Raw genomic sequence first — 23670 nt, 5'->3', positions numbered from 1 at the left:
CAAAGAATTGTAATTTACCAATTCAGCAATTTCATTATAGCTACAAGACCTTCAGAAATCCTTGAACAATACAATATATTCCAGAAACGTAGGATTTTATCTTGCTTGAATTCTGAAGTCACTGATTCATGCAAGCATCTTTTGCAGACTGCTGGAGACTTTACTTATGTCTTACAGATTGGGATCCTTTCCTCAAAACTGTCAACAATTCTTTGGAAAGATGTGAAACTAGAGAATAAACTCAACAACTTACAATCTAGCAGCTTCCATGCACACAATCTTCTGCCCAAAACACAGACTCAACCAGTTCAAACACTGGTTTCTTTCTTTTCCAAAGTGCTCTATTTAGCTGGCTAGCACCATTTATGTCCTTGATTGATTCATTCAATGTTTAACCAGCTCCCAGTCCCTGTGCAACACATCTCCATGCCAAAAAAAAGTCAGCAGTTTTCCAGGGACAGCAATCAAGCTCAGAATTCTCTCTCTTGCGATGAGCTCCCATGCACATCAGTTTTTGTTCTCACTTCCTTTACAAATCAAGCTGCTGCTCAAAAGTCCAAGTTTAGTTTCAACTCAGTTCAAATCAAATTTGAGAAAAGTAAAATAATCAAGGTTTCTGCAACTGTCAGTTTGGCAGTTGATGTTAGAACATTGTAAAGGTAAAATTTGTCTCAGTCTTACCAGACCACAGGGTTATTCCCTCATTAGAGTGAGGTGACTGGTAGTAGTTTAACCTTAGAGTCCTCACCTCAAATGAGATGGGAAGGAAAATCCTTCATGGTAACCTCTGTTACTATGGTAGCCTCAGCAGGAATTGAACCCACATTTTGGCATCACTGTGAATTGCAAACCAGGCATTCAGCCGACTGATGGTAATGGGTAATGAACCAGGCCAGGTGTTAGATCTGGAGGTAGGTGACCACTTTGGTGACAGTGACCGCAATTCAGTTACGTTTACTTTAGTGATGGAAAGGGATAGGTATATACTGCAGGGCAAGAGCTATGGCTGGGGGAAGGCAATCATGATGCGATTTGGCAAGATTTAGGATGCATTGGAATGGGAAAGAAAACTGCAGAGGTTATGCAAAATTGAAATGTGGAGCTAGTTCAAATAATAGCCACTGTGTGTCCATGATAAATATGTAACTGTCAGGCAGGGAAAAGTTAGTTGAGTGAGGGAAGTGTGGTTAAAGCTATTGAATCTCTTGTCAAGAGGAACAAGGAGGCTAATGTAAAGTTGAGACGTGAAGGTTCAGTCAAGGCGCTTGAGAGTTATAAGTTAGCCAGGAAGTACCTAAAGGAAGGCTAAGAAGAGCCAGGAGGGGACATGAGAAATTGTTGGCAGGTAGGATCAAGATGGAAGTTATATTGGGAGTCTGAGGAGATAGAAGCGTTAAATGAATATTTTTCATCTGCATTCACACTGGAAAAAGACAATGTTGTCGAGGAGAATACTGAGATACAGGCTATTAGACTGGATGGGATTGAGGTTCATAAGGAGGAGGTGTTAGCAGTTCTGGAAAATGTAGAAATAGGTAAGTTGCCTGGGCCAGATGGGATTTATCCGAGGATTCTCTGGGAAGCTAGGGAGGAGATTACAGAGCCTTTGATCTTTATGTCATCATTGTCTATAGGAAGATAGCAAATGTTGTCCCCTTGTTCAAGAGGGGATTTTGGGTAATCCAAGGTGGAGGATAGGAAACATTTCTAGCTGTAATAGGCTGCTGCTTTTTTTTGAAGAAGATTGGAAGAAGCAAAAATGGCCCTTAGTAGAGTAATATGCTCTTCTTGTTCGATGTGGGAGTTTTGAGAGAGTTTACGTGTTACTGAGGATTATATCTGCAATAAATGATATTGCTTCAGATCGAATGGATTGGTTGGAGTGACGGTTAGAGGCAATAAGGAATTTACGCGAGCAAGGGGGTGTGATGGATGGCAGTTAGAGGAAGGGAGAAAAGTTGTAGATATAGTCACGTGGATGGGTTAACTCTAGGAGAGGTAAGAGAGGTAGGCAGGTAGTGCAGGAGTCTTCTGTGGCTATTCCCATTTCAAACAAATATGCTGTTTTGAAAAATATGGGTGTGATGGATTCTCAGGGGAATGTAGCACGAACAGCCAAGTTTCTGATATTGAGACTGGCTCCAATGCAGTGAGGGGTACGTTGAGTTCCAAGAGATCGATTGTGTTGGGGGCACAGACACATTTCTGTGGCCAGCAGTGAAAAATCAGAATGGTGTGTTGCCTCCCTAATGCCAGGATCAAGGATGTCTCGGAGGGTGCAGAATGTTCTCAAGGGGGAAGAGGGCCCTTCAGGAGCTCATTGTACGCATTGGTACCAAAGACATGGGAAGGGAAAGAATGAGATTCTGAAGGGAGAATAGAGTGTTAGGGAGGGATTTAAAAAGGAAGTTCTTGAGAGTAGTAATATGTGGATTACTGCTGGTGCTATGAGCTAGTGAGGGTAGGAATAGGCAGAGCAGATGAATGCATGGTTGAGGAGCTGATGTATGGGAGAAGGATTGACATTTTTGGATCATTGGAATCGTCTGGAGTAGAAACGACCTGTATAAGAAGGACGGATTGCTCCTGAATTGGGACTAATATACTGGCAAGGAGATTTGCAAGAATTGCTTGGGAGGATTTAAACTAGTAAGGTGAGGCAGGGGGGATGCTGGTGGAGGTGTAACCCAGGGAGAGACTGAGGAAAGAGATCAATCTGAGACTGATTTGGAGATGCTGGCGTTGAACTGGGGTGTACAAAGTTAAAAATCACACAACACCAGGTTATAGTCCAGCAGGTTTAATTGGAAGCACTAGCTTTCGGAGTGCTACTGACAACCACTTGATGAAGGAGCAATGCTCCAGAAACTAGTGCTTTCAATTAAAACTGTTGGACTATAGCCTGGTGTTGTGTGATTTTTAACAATCTGAGACTGGTACGGTTGAGAACAGAAGCGAGTCAAACAGTCAGGGCAGGCAGGGACAAAGTAGAGAACAATGTAGGACTGATAAATCAAACTGCATTTCTTTCAATACAAGAGACCTAACAGGGAAGGTAGATGAACTCAGGGCATGGTTAGAAACCGGGACTGGGATATCATAGCAATTACAGAAACGTGGCTCAGAGATGGGCAGGACTAGCAGCTTAATGTTCCAGGATACAAATGCTATAGGAAGGACAGAAAGGGAGGCAAGAGAGGAGGGGTTGTAACGTTTTTGATAAGGGATAGCATTACAGGTGTACTGAGGGAAGATATTCCTGGAAATACATCCAGGAAAGTTATTTGGGTGGAATGACAAATAAAGGGATGATCACCTTATTGGGATTATGTTATAGACCCCCTAATAGTCAGTGGGAATTTGAGAAATAAATTTGTAAGGAGATCTCTATTATCTGTAAGAATAATAGAGTGGTTATGGTAGGGGATTTCAACTTTCCAAACAAATACTGGGACTACCATAGTTTTAAGGGTTTAGATGGAGGGGAATTTGAGTGTACAAGAAAATTTTCTGATTCAGTATGTGGATGTACCTACTAGAAAAGGTGCAAAACTTGACCTATTCTTGGGAAATAAGACAGGGCAGGTGACTGAAATGTGGGGGAGCACTTTGGGACCAGCAATCATAATTCTAGTAGTTTTAAAATAGTGATGGAAAAGGATAGACCAGATCTAAAAGTTGACGTTCAAAATTGGAGAAAGGCTAATTTTGATAGTATTAGGCAATAACTTTCAAAAGCTGATTGGGATCAGATGTTCACAGGTAAAGGGATGGCTGAAAAATGGGAAGCCTTCAGAAATAAGATAACGAGAATCCAGAGACAGTATTTTGTTGTTAGGGTAAAAGGGAATGCTGGATGAGAAAAAAAAGTGAGGGTTTGGTTAAGAAAAAGAAGGAAGTAGATGTCATGTATAGACAAGATAGATCGAGTGAATACTTAGAGTGTAAAGGCAGTCGGACTATGCTTAAGAGGGGAATCAGGAGGGCAAAAAAGTAACATGAGATAGCTTTGGCAAATAGGATTAAGGAGATCCAAAGGGTTCTTACAATAAATTAAGGACATTAACTCCCCAGGACCTGATCAGGTGTACCTAGAACTCTGTGGGAAGCGAGGGAGGTGATTGCTGGGTCCCTTGCTGAGATATCTGTGTCATCAATAGTCATAGGTGAGGTACTGGAAGACTGGAGGTTGGCTAACATGGTGCCACAATTTAAGAAAGATGATAAGGAATAGCTAGTGAACTATAGACCGGTAAGCCTGACGTCGGTGGTGGGCAAGTTGTTGGAGGGATTCCTGAGGGACAGTGTGTACATGTATTTGGAAAGGCAAGGATTAATTAGGGATAGTTAACATGGCATTGTGTGTGGGAAATCATGTCTCTCAAACTTGATTGAGTTTTTTGCAGAAGTAACAAAGAGGATTGATGAGGGCAGAATAGTACATATGTTCTATATGGAGTCAAGTGTGATGCTGGAAAAGCACTGCAGGTCAGGCAGCATCCAAGAAGCAGGAAAATTGACGTCCGAAACATCAGGATGCTGCCTGACCTGCAGTGCTTTCTCAGCACCACACTCTTGACTCTAATCTCCAGTATCTGCAGTACTCACTTTCGCCGAGTGAACTATATGGACTTCAGTAAGGTGTTCGACAAGGTTTCCAGTAGGAGACTGGTTCGAACATAGAAGGTAGAACAATACAGCGCAGAACAGGCCCTTCTGCACTCGATGTTGCGCTAACCTGTGAATTAATGTAAGCCCATCTTCCTACACTGTCACATCATCATCCATGTGCTTATCCAAGAATTGTTTAAACCTCCCTAATGTGGCTGACTTAACTACATTGGCAGGCAGGGCATTCCAAGCCCTTGCCACTCTGTGAAGAACCTGCCTCTGACATTTAAAAATCTACCACCCCTCAATTTGTAGCTATGCCCCCTCATACAAGCTGACATCATCGTAGGAAAAAGACTTTCATTGTCTACCCTTTCTAATCCTCTGATCATCTTGTATGTCTCTATCAAATCCTTTCTTAGCCACCTTCTTTCCAATGAGAACAGACCGAAGTCTCTCAGCCTTTCGTCCTAAGACCTTCCCTCCAGACCAGGCAACATTCTGGTAAATCTCCTCTGCACCTTTTTCAATGCTTCCGCATCCTTCCTGTAATGGGGCGACCAGAACTGTACACAATACTCCAAGTGTGGCAGCACTAGCGTTTTGTGTAACTGCAGCATGACATGATGAGTCCGGAACTCAATCCGTGTACCAATGAAACCTAACATACCATATGCCTTCTTAACAGTACTATCAACCTGGGTGGCAACTTTCAGGGATCTATGTACGTGGACTTCAAGATCTCTCTGCACATCCACACTACCAAGAATCTTTCCTTTGACCCAGTATTCTGCCTTCCTGTTATTCCTCCCAAGCTAAGTCACCTCATGTTTATCTGCATTTAATCCCATATGTCACCTCCTAGCCCAATTCTGCAGTTTATCCAAGTCCCCCTGCAACCTGCAACATTCTTTCACTCCACCGACTTTAGTGTCATCTGCAAACTTACTAACCCATCTACTTATGCCTGCATCTAAGTAATTTATAAAAATAACAAGCAGTAGTGGTCCCAAAACTAATCCTGTGGCACGCCACTAGTAACCGGACTCCAGGCTGAATATTTTCCATCAACTACCACTCGCTGCCTTCTTACATAAAGCCAGTTTCTAACCCTCAATCCCATGCTTCTGCATTTTCTCCAACAGCCTATCATGATGGAACCTTATCAAAGGCTTTACTGGAGTCCATGTACACCACGTCAATAGCCCTACCTTCATCCAAATGCTTGGTCACCTTCTCAAAAAACTCAGTGAGGTTTGTGAGACATGACCTGCCCTTGACTAAACTATGTTGACTATCTGCAATCAAATTGTTGCTTGCCAGATGATTTTAAATCCTACCTCCCATAATCCTTTCCAAAAATTTTCCTACAACAGAAGTAAGGCTTACTGGTTTATAATTACCTGGGTCATCTTTACTGCCCTTCTTGAACAAGGACACAACATTTGCAATCCTCCAGCCCTCTGGTACCAAACATGTAGACAGTGACGACTCAAAGATCAAAGCCAAAGGCTCCTCCATCTCCTCCCTTGCTTCCCAGAGAATCCTTGGACAAATCCTATCCAGCCCAGGGGACTTGAATACTTTCACTCCTTCTAGAATTGGTAACCCCTCTTCGTAATTAACCTTGATCCTTTCTAGTCTAATATCTCGTATCTCATTCTTCTCATCAACAATATTCTCCTTTTCCTGAATGAAAACTGATGAGAAATATTTGTTTAACACCTCTCTGATCTCCACGGGTCCACACACAACTTCCCACTTCTGTCTTTGATTGGTCCTATTTCTACCCTACTCATCCTCTTATTCCTCACCTATACAAAGCTTTGGGGTTCTCCTTTATTCTCCCTGTTAAAGACTGCTCACAGCCTCTCTTTGCTCTACTTAACTCTCTTTAAACACTTTCTAGCTAATCTGTAATTCTCTATTGCCTGATCTGAACCATTTTGTCTCATCGTCACATAAGCCTCCTCCTTCCACTTGACAAGAGATGCAATTTCTGTAGTAAACCACGGTTCCCTTACCTAATCACTTCCTCCCTCCCTGCCTGACTGGGACATACCTATCAAGGACATGCAATATGTGTTCCTTAAACCAGCTCCACATTTCGACTGTCCCCATCCCCTGCATTTTTCTACCCCATTCTATGCATCCTAAGTCTTGCCTAATCGCATCATAAATGTCCTTGCCCCATCGATACCGCTTGCTCTGTACATGTACCTATCCCTTTCCATCACTAAACTAAATGTAACCGAATTATGGTCGCTCATTCCAAGGTGCTTACGTACCAATAAATCAAACACCTGGTTTGGTTCATTACCAAGCACCAGATCCAGTGTAGTCTCCTGTCTTGTCGGCCCTTTGACATACTGTGTCAGGAAACCCTTCTGCGCACATTGGACAAAAACTGATCCATCCGACATAATAGAGTTATAGCATTTCCAGTCATTGTTGGGGAAGTTAAAGTCCCCCATAATGACTACCCTGTTTCTTTCACTCCTACCCAGAATCGTTTTGCCAATCCTCTCCTCCACATCCCTGGAACACTGCAGAGGCCTGTACAAAGAACTCCCAGCAAAGTAACCTCTTCTCTCCTATTTCTAACCTCAGCCCACACTACCTCAGTAGACAAGTCCTTGTCAAAAGTTCTTTCAGCCACAGTTATACTGTCCTTGACTAACAAGGTTAGATCTTATGGAATACAGGGTGAACTAGCAATTTGGATACAGAACTGATTCGAAGGTAGAAGACAGATGTGCCGCCCCAAGCATAAGAGGTACAGTTAGTAAGTTTGCAGATGACACCAAATTTGGAGGTGTAGTGGACAGCAAACAAGGCTACCTCAGATTACAACAGGATCTTGATCAGTTGGGCCAATGGGCTGAGGAGTGGCAGATGGAGTTCAATTTAAATAAATGCAAAGTGCTGCATTTTGGGAAAGCAAATCGTAGCAGGACTTATACACTTAATGGCAAGGTTCTGGGGAGTGTTGCTGAACAAAGAGACCTTGGAGTGCAGGTTCATAGCTCCTTGAAAGTGGAGTCGCAGATAGATAGGATAGTGAAGAAGGCATTTGGTATGCTTTCCTTTATTGATCAGAGTACTGAGTACAGGAGTTGGGAGGTCATGTTGCAGCTATACAGGATATTGGTTCGGTTTAATTTGAGATCATGCATGCAATTCTGGTCTCCTTCCTATCGGAAGGATGTTGTGAAACTTGAAAGGGTTCAGAAACGATTTACAAGCATATTGCCAGGGTTAGAGGATTTGAGCTACAGGGAGAGGCTGAACAGGCTGGGGCTGTTTTCTCTGGAGCGCCGGAGGCTGAGGGGTGACCTTTTATAGAGGTTTATAAAATCATGAGGTGCATGGATAGGATACATAGACAGTCTTTTCCCTGGGGTCAGGGAGTTCAGAACTAGAGGGCATAGGTTTAGGGTGAGATGGGAATGATATAAAAGAGCCCTAAGGGGCAACGTTTTCACACACATTTTCAGGATGGTGTGTGTATGGAATGAGCTGCCAGAGGAAGTGATGGAGGCGAGTACAATTGCAACATTTAAAAGACATCTGGATGGGTATATGAATAGGAAGGAATTGGATGGATATTGGCCAGATACCGGAGGGTGGGACTAGATTGGGTTGGGATATCTGGTCGGCATGGACGTGTTGGACCGAAGGGTCTGTTTTCATGCTGTACATCTCTTGACTTTAAGGGGAGTAGAGACAACCCTGGTAATTATCGACCAGTGAGCCTTACTTTGGTTGTGGGTAAAGTATTGGAAAGGGTTATAAGTGGATTTATAATCATCTAGAAAGGAATAATTTGATTAGGGGTAGTCAACACAGTTCTGTGAAGGGTAGGTCGTGCCTCTCAAACCTTATTGAGTTCTTTGAGAAGGTGAACAAACAGGTGGATGTGCTGTATATGGATTTCGGTAAAGGGTTTTTTTAAGGTTCCCCACAGTAGGCTATTGCACAAACTATGGAGGCATGGAATTGAGGATTTTTTCGCAGTTTGAATCAGAAATTGGCTGACTGAAAGAAGACAGAGGGTGCTGGTTGATTGGAAATGATTATCCTGGAATTCAGTTACTAGTGGTATAACACAAGGATCTGTTTTGGGGCCACTGCTGTTTGTCATTTTTATAAATGACTGATGAAGATGTAGAAGGATGGGTTAGTAAATTTGCGGATAACACTAAGTTTGGTGGAATTGTGGACAGTGTGGAACAATGTTGTCTGTTACAGAGGGACATAGATAAGCTGCAGAGCTGGGCTGAGAGGTGGCAAATGGAACTTAATGTGGAAAAGTGTGAAGGATTAACAGTACAGAGTACTGGGCTAATGGTAAGATTTTTGTTAGTGTGGATGAGCAGAGAGATCTTGGTATCCTTATGCATAGATCACTGAAAGTTGTCACCCAGGTTGACAGGGTTGTTAAGAAGACGTATGATGTATTAACTTTTATAGGTAGAGGGATTGAGTTTCAGAGCCGTGAGGTCATGTTACAGCTGTACAAAACCCTGGTGCGGCCACACTTGTTGTATTCCTTGCAGTTCTGCTCACCGCTTTATAGGAAGGATGTGGAAGCATTGGAAAGGGTTCGGAGGAGATTTACTGAGATGTTGCCTGATATCGAGGGAAGGTCTTTTGCGGAAAGGCTGAGGGATTTGAGGTTGTTTTTTGTTAGAGAGAAGAAGGTTGAGAGGTGATTTACTTGAGACATGCGAGATGGTCAGAAGATTAGGTAGGTTGGGCAGTGATAGCCTTTTTCCCCAGATGGTGGTGGCTGGCACAAGGTGACATAACTTTAAATTGAGGGGTGATTGATACAGGACAGATGTCAGAGGTAGTTTGTTTACTCAGTAGTAAGGATGTGCAATGCCCTGCGTGCAACTTGAGTATACTCGCCAACTTTAATGGCATTTAAATAGTCATTGGTAAGTGTATTATAGACCACCTAGTAGTCAGAGGGAAATTGAGAAACAATCTTGTAAGGAGATCTCAGCCATCTGTAAGAATAATAGGGTGGTTATGGTAGGGGATTTTAACTTTCCAAACATAGACTGTGACTGCCATAGTGTTAAAGGTTTAGGTGGAGAAGAATTTTTTAAGTGTATATTAGACAATTTTCTGATTCAGTATGTGGATGTACCTACCAGAAAAGGTGCAAAACTTGACCTACTCTTGGAAAATAAGGCAGGGCAGATGACTGAGGTGTCAGTGGGGGAGCACTTTCGGGCCAGCGACCATAATTCTATTAGATTTAAAATAGTGATGGAAAAGGATAGACCAGATCTAAAAGTTCTAAATTGGAGAAAGACCAATTTTGACGGTATTAGGCAAGAACTCTCTCGGCGGAGCAGGTAACGGCTGTCTGGTGGTGTTTTTTGAAGTCGCGGGTATAGTCCAGTTAGTGTTTTTTAACAATTAAAATTTAAAGTTTTTTTTAAGCGCCTAGCGGACCCGGAAGCTGGTGTCGCGCTAGGTTACCTGGGAAGGGTTTTTTCTTATATAAGCGCGCAGGTGAGGAACCCGAGGCACTACAGGGGTAGAGCCTCCCGCCCGCCCTCCTCCTCTAACCTAATAATAAGACCTGTTGTGGTAAGCAGGTAAGTTCTGCATTTTGCTTGTTTGTTTCTTTAGATCTAGTTTTTAAAGTTTACCTTTTAGAGGGATGGCAGCGAAAGCAGTGCAATGTTCTTCTTGCAACATGTATGAGGTGAGGGAAGCCATTAGCGTCCCTGCTGATTACACTTGCAAGAAGTGCACCCATCTCCAGCTCCTCCAAGACCGTGTTAGGGAACTGGAGCTGGAGTTTGATGAACTGCGGATCATTCGGGAGGCAGAGGTGGTCATAGATCAGAGCTTTAGGGAAGTAGTTACTCTGAAAGTTATAGAGAGATGGGTGACAGTGAGGGGGAGTGGGAGGAAGCAGCCAGTGCAGGGACCCCCTGCGGTCATTCCCCTCAAGAACAAGTATACCGTTTTGGATACTTGTGGGGGGTTAACTTACCAGGGGTAAGCAACGAGGTTCAGGCCTCTGGCACGGAGCCTGTCCCCGTTGCTCAGAAGGGAAGGGTGGAGAAAGGTAGAGCGATAGTTCTTGGGGACTCAATAGTGAGGGGCACAGATAGGCGGTTTTGTGGGGGCGACAAAGACTCACGATTGGTATGTTGCCTCCCAGGTGCAAGGGTACGTGATGTCTCTGATTGTGTTTTCCGGGTCCTTAAGGGGGAGGGGGAGCAGCCCAAGATCGTGGTCCACGTTGGCACCAACGACATAGGTAGGAAGAGGGGTGAGGATGTCAGGCAGGCTTTCAGGGAGCTAGGTTGGAAGCTCAGAGCTAGAACGAACAGAGTTGTTGTCTCTGGTTTGTTACTCGTGCCACGTGATAGAGAGTCGAGGAATAGGGAGAGAGAACAGTTAAATGCGTGGCTACAGGGATGGTGCAAGAGGGAGGGATTTCGGTTTCTGGACAACTGGGGTTCTTTCTGAGGAAGGTGGGACCTCTATAAACAGGATGGTCTACACCTGAACCTGAGGGGCACCAGTATCCTTGGGGGGAGGTTTGCTAGTGCTCTTTGGGAGGGTTTAAACTAACTCTGCAGGGGCATGGGAACCTGGACTGTAGCTTTATGGTACAGGACCTTGAGTGTAGGGAGGTTAGGAACAAGGCATCGATCTCGAAGGAGGGTGCCTGTAAACAGAAAGGTGGCTTGAAGTGTGTATACTTCAATGCCAGAAGTATAAGAAATAAGGTAGGTGAACTTGCAGCGTGGGTTGGTACCTGGGACTTCGATGTTGTGGTCATTACAGAGACATGGGTAGAACAGGAGCAGGAATGGCTGTTGCAGGTTCCAGGGTTTAAATGTTTTAGCAGGGTCAGAGATGGGGGTAAAAGAGGGGGTGGTGTGGCATTGCTTGTCAAGGATAGTATTACAGCAGTGGAAAGGACGATGGAGGAAGACTTGCCATGTGAGGTAGTTTGGGCTGAGGTTAGAAATAGGAAAGGTGAGGTCACCCTGTTAGGAGTTTTCTACAGGTCTCCCAATAGTCCGAGAGACGTAGAGGAAAGTATTGCGAGGATGATTCAGGAGAAGAGTGAAAGTAGCAGGGTGGTTGTTATGGGGGACTTTAACTTCCCAGATATTGACTGGGAAAGCTATAGCTCGAGTTCGTTAGATGGGTCGGTGTTTGTCCAATGTGTGCAGGAGGGTTTCCTGACACAATATGTAGACAGGCCAACAAGAGGTGAGGCTATACTGGATTTGGTTCTAGGTAATGAACCAGGCCAGGTGTTAGACTTGGACGTAGGTGAGCACTTCGGGGACAGTGACCACAATTGGGTGACTTTTACTTTAGTGATGGAGAGGGATAAGTGTGCACTGCAGGGCAAGAGTTATAGCTGGGGGCAGGGAAATTATGATACAGTGAGGCATGACTTAGGATGCGTGGATTGGAAAAATAGGCTTCAAGGGAAGAACACAAATGATATGTGGAGATTGTTCAAGGAACAGCTATTGGGTGTCCTTGATAAGTATGTACCAGTCAGGCAGGGAGTAAAGGGTCTTGTGAGGGAGCCGTGGTTTAATAAGGAATTGGAATCCCTTGTGAAAGTGAAGAGGGTGGCCTATGTAAAGATGAGGCGTGAAGGTTCAGTTGGGGCGATTGAGAGTTATAAGGTAGCCAGGAAGGATCTAAAGAGCAAGCTAAGAGCAGCGAGAAGGGGACATGAAAAGTCCTTAGTTGGTAGGATTAGGGAAAACCCAAAGGCTTTCTATAGGTATGTCAGGAATAAAAGGATGACTAGGGTAGGTATCGGTCCAGTCAAGGATAGTAGTGGGAAATTGTGCATGGAGGCGGAGGAGATTGGAGAGACACTAAATCAATACTTTTTGTCAGTATTCACTCAGGAACAGGACACTATTGCTGATGTGAATATTGAGTCACAAGTGATTAGAATGGATGGCCTTGAGGTATGTAGGGAAGAGGTCTGGGGAATACTGGAAAGGATGAAAATAGATAAGTCCCCTGGGCCTGATGGCATTTATCCTAGGATCCTCTGGGAAGCTAGGGAGGAGATAGCAGAGCCATTGGCCTTGATTTTTATGTCGTCATTGTCTACGGGAATAGTGCCAGAAGACTGGAGGATAGCGAATGTGGTCCCCTTGTTCAAGAAGGGGAGTAGGGATAACCCGAGTAGAGTAGATTAGATTAGATTAGATTACTTACAGTGTGGAAACAGGCCCTTCGGCCCAACAAGTCCACACCGACCCGCCGAAGCGCTACCCACCCATACATATACCCCTTACCTAACACTACGGGCAATTTAGCAGGCCAATTCACCTGACCCGCACATCTTTGGACTGTGGGAGGAAACCGGAGCACCCGGAGGAAACCCACGCAGACACGGGGAGAACGTGCAAACTCCACACAGTCAGCCGCCTGAGGCGGGAATTGAACCCAGGTCCCTGGCGCTGTGAGGCAGCAGTGCTAACCACTGTGCCACCGTGCCGTAACTATAGGCCAGTGAGTCTCACTTCTGTTGTGGGCAAAGTCTTAGAGAGAATTGTAAGGGATAGGATTTATGAACATCTGGATAGGAATAATGTGATCAAGGATAGTCAGCATGGTTTTGTGAAGGGCAGGTCGTGCCTCAAACCTTATTGAGTTCTTTGAGAAGGTGACTAAGGAGGTGGACGAGGGTAAAGCAGTAGATGTGGTGTATATGGATTTTAGCAAGGCGTTCGATAAGGTACCCCATGGTAGGCTAATGCAAAAACTACGGAGGTATGGCATTGAGGGTGCATTAGAGGTTTGGATTAGGAATTGGCTGGCTGGAAGGAGACAGAGGGTAGTAGTTGATGGAATAGGTTCATCTTGGAGTGCAGTTACTAGCGGTGTTCCACAAGGGTCTGTTTTGGGACCATTGCTGTTTGTCATCTTTTATAAATGATCTGGAGGAGGGGCTTGAAAGCTGGGTGAGCAAGTTTGCGGATGACACGAAACTCGGTGGAGTTGTGGACAGCGAAGAAGGATGTGGCAGGTTACAGTGGGATATAGATAAGTTGCAGAGCTGGGCAGAAAGGTGGCAAATGGAGTTCAATGTAGCTAAGTGTGAAGTCATTCACTTTGGTAGGAGTAACAAGAAGATGGATTACTCGGCTAATGATAGGCTACTTGGTAGTGTGGATGAGCAGAGGGATCTTGGTGTCCATGTACACAGATCTCTGAAAGTTGCCACCCAGGTAAATAGTGCTGTGAAGAAGGCACATGGTGTACTGGGCTTTATTGGTAGAGGAATTGAGTCCTGAGGTCATGTTGCAGTTGTATAAGACTCTGGTGCGGCCTCATCTGGAGTATTGTGTGCAGTTTTGGTCGCCATACTATAGGAAGGATGTGGAGGCATTGGAACGCGTGCAGAGGAGGTTTACCAGGATGTTGCCTGGAATGGTAGGAAGATCGTATGAGGAAAGGCTTAGGCACTTGGGGCTGTTCTCATTGGAGAAAAGAAGGTTTAGGGGAGATTTGATAGAGGTGTACAAGATGATTAGGGGTTTAGATAGGGTAGACACTGAGAACCTTTTTCTGTTAATGGAGTCAGCTGTTACTAGGGGACACAGCTTTAAATTAAGGGATGGTAGGTATAGGACAGATGTTAGGGGTAGATTCTTTACTCAGCGGGTTGTGAGTTCATGGAATGCCCTGCCAGTAGCAGTGGTGAACTCTCCCTCTTTATGGTCATTTAAGCGGGCATTGGATAAGCATATGGAGGTTATTGGGCTAGTGTAGGTTAGGTAGACTTTGGTCGGCGTAACATCGAGGGCCGAAGGGCCTGTACTGCGCTGTATTTTTCTATGTTCTATGTAACTTTCAAAAGCTGACTGCGGGCAGATGTTCGCAGGTAAAGGGACGGCTGGAAAATGGGAAGCCTTCAGAAATGAGATAACGAAAATCCAGAGAAAGTATATTCCTGTCAGGGTGAAAGGAAAGGCTGGTAGTTATAGGGAATGCTGGATGACTAAAGAAATTGAGGGTTTGGTTAAGAAAAAGAAGGAAGCATATGTCAGGTATAGACAGGATAGATCGAGTAAATCCTTAGAAGAGTATAAAGGAAGTAGGAGTACACTTAAGAAGGAAATCAGGTGGGCAAAAAGGGGACATGAGATAGCTTTGGCAAATAGAAGGAAAATCTAAAGAGTTTTTACAAATACATTAAGGACAAAAGGGTAACTGGGGAGAGAATAGGGCCCCTCAAAGATCAGCAAGGTGGCCTGTGTGTGGAGCTGCAGAAAAAGGGGGGAGATACAAAGTGAGCATTTTGCATCAGTATTTACTGTGGAAAAGGATATGGAAGATATAGACTGTAGGGAAATAGAGGATGACATCTTACAAAATGTCCCGGTTACAGAGGAGGAAGTGCTAGATGGCTTGAAATGGTGGATAAATCCCCAGGACCTGATTGGGTGTACCCGAGAACTCTGTGGGAAGCTAAAGAAGTGATTGCTGGGCCTCTTGCTGTGATATTTGTATCATCGATGGTCACAGGTGAGGTGCCGGAAGATTGGAGGTTGGCAAAGGTGATGCCACTGTTTAAGAAGGGTAGTAAGGACAAGCCAGGGAACAATAGACTGGTGAGCCTGATGTCGGTGTTGGGCAAGTTGTTGGAGGGAATCCTGAGGGACAGGATGTACATGTATTTGGAAAGGCAAGGACTGAGCAGGGATAGTCAACATGGCCTTGTGCGTGGGAAATCATGTCTCACAAACTTGATTGAGTTTTTTTTGAAGAAGTAACAAAGAGGATTGATAAGGGCAGAGCAGTGAATGTGATCTGTATAGACTACAGTAAGGCATTCGAAAAGGTTCCCCATGGGAACTGATTATCAAGGTTAGATCTCATGGAATACAGGGAGAACTAGCGATTTGGATACAGAACTGGCGCAAAGGTCGAAGAGAGAGGGTGGTGGTGGAGGGTTGTTTTTCAGACTGGTGGCCTGTGACCAGTGGAGTGCCACAAGGATTGGTCCTGGGTCCTCTACTTTTTGTCATTTACATAAATGATTTGGATGCGAGCATAAGAGGTACAGTTAGTAAGTTTGCAGATGACACCAAAATTGGAGGTGTAGTGGACAGAGAAGAGGGTTACCTCAGATTACAACAGGATCTTGACCAGATGGGCCGATGGGCTGAGAAGTGGCAGATGGAGTTTAATTCAGATAAATGCGATGAGTTGCATTTTAGGAAAGCAAATCTTAGCAGGCCTTATACACTTAATGGGAAGGTCCTAGGGAGTATTGCTGAACAAAGAGACCTTGGAGTGCAGGTTCATAGCTCCTTGAAAGTGGAGTTGCAGATAGGTAGCATAGTGAAGGAGGAGTTTGGTATGTTTTCTTTTATTGGTCAGAATATTGAGTACAGGGGTTGGGAGGCCATGTTGCGGCTGTACAGGACCTTGGTTAGGCCACTGTTGGAATATTGCGTGCAATTCCAGTGTCCTTCCTATCGGAAAGATGTTGTGAAACTTGAAAGGGTTCAGAAAAGATTTACAAGGATGTTGCCAGGGTTGGAGGATTTGAGCTATAGGGAGAGGCTGAACAGGCTGGGGCTGTTTTCCCTGGAGCGTCAGAGGCTGACAGGTGACCTTAGAGGTTTACAAAATTATGAGGGGCATGGATAGGGTAAATCGGCAAAGTCTTTTCCCTGGGGTCAGGGAGTCCAGAACTAGAGGGCATAGGTTTAGCATGAGAGGGGAAAGATATAAAAGAGACCTAAGAGGCAACTTTTTCACACAGAGGATGGTATGGGTATGGAATGAGCTGCCAGAGGAAGTAGTGGAGGCTGGAATATATGCAACATTTAAGAGGCATTTGGATGGGTATGTGAACGGGAAGGGTTTGGAGGGATATGGGCAGTGTGCTGGCAGTTGGGACTAGATTGGGTTGGGATATCTGGTTGGCATGCACAGGTTGGACCGAAGGGTCTGTTTCCATGCTGCGTACATCTCAATGACACAATATAGATGAAAATGGAATAACGTAGGTCAGATAGTTTCAGATTGGTTTAATGGTCGTCGCAAAACTGAGGGCTGAAGGGCCTGCACTATGCTGTGATATTCTATGTTCTATGTCTTATGCTCTGACCTAAACCGAATTGCAGTTTTAGAATGCACACGTGTTAGTAAATGGGTTTGGATCATTGTTGCTGAAGCGGAAGTTGTTGAGACTTGTTTGGGCAAGTAATCCAACTAAACATAGCAAGTCATGGTTTTGGGAATTAGTTTTTGGTCTTCCTGAGATGCAGAAACTGAGCCCATAACACATACAGGTGGTCATCAAGGCTACATGAGGATAAGGAGTTAAAGAAAACTTAGACCTTGAATATATGAATGTTATACACTAGCATGAAAAGCAAGCAAATTTCCTGTCATGATAGTGGATTGCAGGGATGACAGAGAATAAACCAACCAGTCATGTCAAATTATGTGTAGCAGTCAAGACTAACGAGTAGACATGATGGAATCGTTGCACTTTCCAAAATGTATAGCTTAAGGTATTGACCTTGTACCAGGTTTACAGGAAGGAAAAGAAGTTTGAAAATGGGTGGGTAGATGGGCAGTTGACAAGTAGATGGCAGAGTTTTTGAGGTAGGATTTATTCTGTCCATTTTTAAAGGAAGATTGCATAATGAAAAGCTGCTTATGAGTTCCAGAAGTGTTGAGTTGGAATGAGGCCTGTGAAAAACGTGCAATTTATGAATTTCACCTATAATAAAAACAATAATTGATAAGAAAAAGTTGCAAACAGGAAATGAATTGAATCCTAGTGCAAATGGAAGAAGAGGGGAGTGGCCAAATAAGTTCAAGCCTGTTGAAAAAAAATTAATGCCAGAAAGTTCTTAATACTACATATTGCAATTTCAGCTAAAGTAATAGAGATCAGTGCTCTGCAGCTGTGCACAAAACTGTAGGGATCCTGCACTGAAGGTATAGAGTCTTTCTGGGTGGATGTTGAAGGCAGCATCGGTGGAATCTCAACCTTTGTCTGTTCGGTCATGCAGCTGACATAGAAGCAAAAATTGTTATTGGTTCATAGCATGTTGGTGGGTGTGTCCCTAACTCTTGATATAGAACATCTGCCTTTCCCAATCTTGATGCACGCATTCTCATTTTATTGTTTCCATTGTAAATCTTTCTCGTACTGTTTTTCTCCGACGTGGTTTCTTTGTACTGTTTCTGTAATTATGGGAAAATGGTTCAAGTGTTTGCTTATTTTTTTCTGACTTTTGACCTTGTTTGTCAGGATAAACGGTAAGGTTTAGAGAGAAATGGGCCAGGTGCAGGCAAGTGGGACTAGTTTGTTGTAATTGTTTGTTGTTGATCTGCTTACCGAACTGATAGGATATTTGGCAGATATTTCGTCTCCTTTCTAGGTGACATCAGTGCTGTATTGCCTCCTGTGAAGCACTGCTGTACTGTTCTGCTTTGAATTTGTGGTTCCGTTCGAGCTGTTTCCGGTTGGTGCCGGTTCTGGTTTTCCAGTGCTGCAGTTTGTATATTGGAGCCAGGTCAATGCGCTTATTAATGGAGTCCAAGGATGAGCACCATACTTCCACGAATTATCTTCTCTTGCTGTTTTTTTTTGTTTAACCTGACCTAGTATCATTGTGTTGTCCCAGTTAAACTCCTGGTTCTTGTTTTTCATGTCTATCGATACCAGGAAGAGTTGGTCGTGTAGTTTGGTTACTAGTTGGTGTTCATGGATACGGGTCATTTTCTGTCTGCCTGTTTGTCCTACGTAGTGCTTAGTGCCGTCACTGCATGGGATTTTGTAAATAGATACTCCCACAGCTTTGTCCACAGACATTTGGTAGACAAGAAGACAAGACACTTGCTACTCTTCCATTCGTGAAAATATTTCAGTACTGACAACTAGATTGCTCCAACCACTAGAGGTCTTGACAGTGCATAAGCCAACAGCCACTCTCAGACAGTGACTCACCAGAATAAAGGACCTAATTCCCACAACTTTCAGGACAAATATAATTTACAAAATCCCATGCAGTGGTTGCATTAAAAGCACGATGTAGGACAAACAAGCAGACAGCTACCAACCCACAACCAAGCGACATGACCAGCTCTGTTTGATATCCATAAAATGGACGACAAGAATTATGAGCTTGACTGGGACAACACAATGATACTAGAAGAGGCTACACAAAGAATAGCAAGAGAATTTCTGGAAGCATGGTACTCCATCCTCTGACTCCATCAACAAGCATGTTGACCTGGATCCAATATACAAACTGTTGCAGTTGAAACCTGCACCAACCGGAAATAGCTTGAACTGAACCACATAAATTCAAAGCGGAGCAGTACAGCTTCATAGGAGGCAACACAGCGCTGATAATGTCACCTAGAAAGTGGATGAAACATTTGCCTACAATCTTAACAACTTGGTGAACAGGCAAACAATTAACCCAACTAGCTCCTGAGCTACAGATCTTCACAGAAGCTTTAAAGTTTGAGATTATGTTTGGCATGGGCTAGTTGAACGGAAGGATCTGTTTCCATGCTGAATGACTGACTCTATTATAACACAAATGATTCATGCACTGTTTTAATCCAAATCTTTTATAGAGTGATAGAGTCATATAGCACAGAAACAGACCCTCCTTTCCAACTTGTCCACACCGACCACGTTTCCATAACTAAATTAGTCCCATTTGCTTGCACTTGACCCATATCCCTCTAAATCGTTTTCCATTCATATGCTTATCCAAATGTCTTAAACGTTGTAACTGTACCTGCATTTACCACTTTCTGTAGTTCATTCCATTTCATTTCATTTCACATCTTCCATAAGTTTTCATCATTGCCTTTGAACTTGGCTTCATGACACTTTGTTTTTATTTCTTCAACTTTAGTCCTAACTGGCAATGGTTCAGAGATGGTATCCACTTAACAGATGCAAGCCATTACACGTTCAACAACAAAGAGCGCAGTTTGACCCTGAAAAGTGCCAGTCCTGAAGATAATGGCGTTTATTGCTGCTGTGCAAGGAATGCTGTGGGAAATGTTTGCAGCAATGATAATTTCACACTGATGATCATTGGTAAGTTATGAGTTGAATTTTGCAAGCCTGGACAGCTGCAGGAAAGGGTATTAGAGCAGACAAAATGTACTGCGTTAACACGTAAAAGTAACCTTGTAAAATTCATGACCTTTTGGGAAATGGACATTATGGATCAAAGTTTTTAATGAACTTTTGGGAGAGTCCTATCAAGACAATAGGGTTTAGTTTTAAGAAAAAGTTAATTCTGGATCTAATTCGGGGTGTTGAGATGTAGAGATAATTGGCCAACTTACAGCTGAAAAAATAGGTTAATTATATACAATTTGACCAGCATTTTCAGGCCTTGTGTTGTGAATCTCCAAGATTTAGACCTCACTATTCACTGTCACAAGTGACACTGCCCCTTAGTTTCTCTCATTTTCAAGAACTAATTAAATTTGAAAATGCCCAATGAACTCACTGCAAATCAGAACACAAGTACACTTTTACAGTGTGATCATTGGTAATGCTACTTCGCTCAGAATGGAAACTCTTATGTTCAGTCTTGTATGTATGTATGTGTACAGTCAGTTATTTAAAGGGAATCAGTTTAACTCAGTTGGCTGGATTGTTGGTTTGTAAAGTAGTGTAATGCCAACAGCGTGGATTCAATTCCTATCTCTGGTTTGAGATTACCATGAAGGTCTCTCCTTCTCAACCTCTTCCCTTGCCTGAAGTCTGGTTGCCCTCAGGTTAAATCACCACAGGTCGCTTTTCTCTAATGAGAGAGCAATCCATATGGTCAGTTAAGACTATGGTGACACAACAGCAACAGTCGTTATAAGATTTTAAAAATGTCATTTTTAAAAATTCTTTTGATAGGAAATGAGTGTCGCATTGTTGTTCATCTCTAATTGCCCTTGAATAGAATAGCTTGCTATGTCATTTGAAAGGGCAATTAAGAGACAGCTATATAGCTGTGCATCTGGAGTCACATTTGGACCAGTTTAAATAAGAATGACAGGTTTTCTTCCCTGCAAGACTTTAGCTATTGAGAAGAGTCTTTACAAACATTGAGAGTTTCATGGCCTCTGTCATTGAATTGGCTTTCAATTCCAGATTTATTAATTGAAATTTTAAATTCCACCACTTGTTCTTTTCAGATTTGAACCCCTGTCCTCAAAACATCAACCTGAGCCTCTGGATTTATCGTCCAATGATTTAGCACTATGCCATCCTTCCATCCATGTAGTTTTTCTTGGTCATTTTTTTTTCTTTTTGTCTTAAGCTAATGTTTGCTCCTTTCTTATTTGCCAGTAATTCTTCTCCTCTATCTGTCCCTTTAAACTACAAAGTGTATATTTATGATTATGGAAATTTATGTTTACCATTAACTGAGAGCTGAAATTTCCTACAGCACACTCAACACTGTTACCTGCCTGTACTTCCAGTGAATCATGCTGAGAAGCCCTGCTGCAAAACGATCCTGCCATTTGCTTGGTATTTTCAGAACGGAAGAAATTTGTATTCCTCAAAGTAGAGAAATTAATGGGTTAAATTTACCCTCCCTGCTGCCACCATGTTGGGGAGATAATTGGGCACAGATGCTTGGATAAATTAACGAGGCAGAACAGTCTTTTGCATCCTTGAGATTGTGTATCTACTTTTCTAAAAAGGAAGTGGAATTATTTTCCCATTCATTCATTGTGGCGACTGGAAAATGCATATTAAGAGTATTATGCAGTATTACCCTGCTATATTGATTAGTCCAATAGATCTTAACACTTGCTAAACAAAATTAATGTATGTGTGCAAAAGAATTGGAGTTGTATTTTTTTTAATCATAGAATCCTGACTGTGAAGAAAGAGGCCATTTGACCCATCTTGTCTGCACTGACCATCCAAAGAACATGCCACCCAAACTGACACTCCGCTTGTGTTTTTTTTTAACCATGGCTAATCCACCTAACCATCACATCCCTGAACACTACCATGGAATCATAGAATCCCTATAGTGTGGAAACAGGCTATTTGGCCCAACAAGTCCACACCGACCCTCCAAATAACCCATCCAGACTCATTTTGCCCTATTACTCTACGTTTATCCCTGACTAATGCACTTAACCTGCACATCCTTGAGCACTATGGGCAATTTAGCAGAGACAATTCACCTAACCTGCACATCTTTGGATTGTGGGAGGAAACTGGAGCACCCAGAGGAAACCTAGGCAGACACGGGGAAAATGTGCACACTCAACACAGACAGTCGCCAGAGGCTGGAATCGAACCCAGGTCCCTGGCTCTGAGAGGTGGCACTGCTAACCACAGGGCCACCATGCTGCAATTTTCAGCATGGTCAGTCCACCTAACCTACACACCTTTTTAGATTATGTAAGGAAACAGAAGCAATTGGTGGAAACCGATGCACTCGTGAGGAAAATGTCTGTGTGGAGTCAGCACAGTTTCCCAAAGCTGGAAACTTAACTCAGAGCCCTTGTGCTGAGATGCAGCAGTGCTAACCACTGCAAGCCATGACTGATCTTTAATTAGTTTGTTATTCCTATATATGGACTAAATTCTTATATTTTAATGATCAAATGCAAAAAGCGCACCTTTTTCTATATATTTTAACGTATGTTTTATGGGTTACCAGCAGTGTTTTGGATGAATAAATTGAATTGTATGCAGCGACAGTTGAAGTTACTTAGGCCACAGCTAGAGTGCTGTGGTACAGTTCAGTATAGAAAGGATATGTGTGCATTAGAATGGATGCAAAACAGATTCACTTGAGTGTTGAATCAGCTCTGAAAAGAGACTTGGTACACTGGAGTCATTTTCCTCTGAGCAGAGAAGGCTCAGGGAGGATCTGATTGAGATGTGCAAAGTTCTGAGGGGCATAGCTCAGGAGAATTTTCTCCCATTAATAGAAGGGACAGTAACCAGAGGGCACAGTCTTAAGGGTAAAGAGCAGGAGGATGAAATGGGATTTGAGGAAAAATGTTTTTATCCAGAGGATTGTGAGAAACTGGAACTCACCGTCTGAAAAGGTGGTAGAAGTGGCAATCACTGAGATATTTTAGAACAACTTAGATGAACACTTGAAATGCCATAGCTACTCATTAAAAGCTGGAAAATGGGTGCTTGTTGTTTAATGACTACCACAGACATAATGGACTGAAAGTTCTTTTCCAATGCTGTGAAAGCTCTGACACTCAAATATAGGTGCTTAAGACTGAAGCGCTGATTCATCAGATCTATTGCAAGTCATTTTCAATAACTCTGTGATTTGACAATGTGACTTAACTTTGAAAGTTGACCATGTTTTAACTGCAATTCCTTTATTTCTGTCTGTGAAGTTCTTGAAAGTTTCAACTTAATAAATTCCAAAATGCATTTTGGAATGCATTCCAAAATGATGCACAGTGTGAGGCCTTGGCACTGACACATGATGTTACAAAAGGGCTTACCATAGCAGTAACTGGAGCTGGTGACATGCTTTAAAAATTTTGCCACTAAGTCTGGAAATTTTGGGAATGTCAGCATTTGAAAGGTCTGCACGCTTGGGAGAGTTAATTACTAAGCAAAATTAATTTTAAAAATTTCATTTTTAGTGTTTTTATTTTCTTGGGAAATATTTATTAAATATTTAATTTGAATCAAACAAATGTTTGAAGTCAATAGTGGGTGAGTTTGTAAGGAAACTAAACTGAAGCAAAACAGGAAATTGGCTGAAGATCAAATAACAGCACATAATTGTACACTGCTGGCCGTCTTAATAGATTTTTAAATTTGTTTAACAATTCTGCCTCCATTACAACTTTTGATTATGGAATTCTGTACTTCAGCAATCACTTGCGTACACAATCAACAAAAACCTGAACTTTTGGTATTAAATAAAATTTGTCATCTTTAATTTTAACTAGTGAGAGATGGTAACTTGACTGGCAGGCATTGAATAACAGTGTATGCATTTGTGTTGGGTTATAGAGTATGCACTGAAG

The 23670-nt window shown here is 43.0% G+C and overlaps 1 protein-coding gene across 3 annotated transcripts in view; it reads left to right on the top strand.

Moving 5' to 3' along the window:
• Positions 1 to 23670, top strand: part of LOC132830470 (inactive tyrosine-protein kinase 7-like) — a 261952-nt gene that overhangs the window by 98061 nt on the left and 140221 nt on the right. For all 3 annotated transcript variants that reach the window (XM_060848217.1, XM_060848226.1, XM_060848235.1), the window contains one exon: positions 19542 to 19729. In XM_060848217.1, coding sequence (XP_060704200.1) covers positions 19542 to 19729 — 188 coding nt within the window. The remainder of the gene's footprint in view (positions 1 to 19541; positions 19730 to 23670) is intronic.

Source organism: Hemiscyllium ocellatum, chromosome 3, assembly GCF_020745735.1.
Source record: "Hemiscyllium ocellatum isolate sHemOce1 chromosome 3, sHemOce1.pat.X.cur, whole genome shotgun sequence".
Taxonomy (NCBI): Eukaryota; Metazoa; Chordata; class Chondrichthyes; order Orectolobiformes; family Hemiscylliidae; genus Hemiscyllium; species Hemiscyllium ocellatum.
This window is presented reverse-complemented; position numbering and strand designations above follow the sequence as displayed.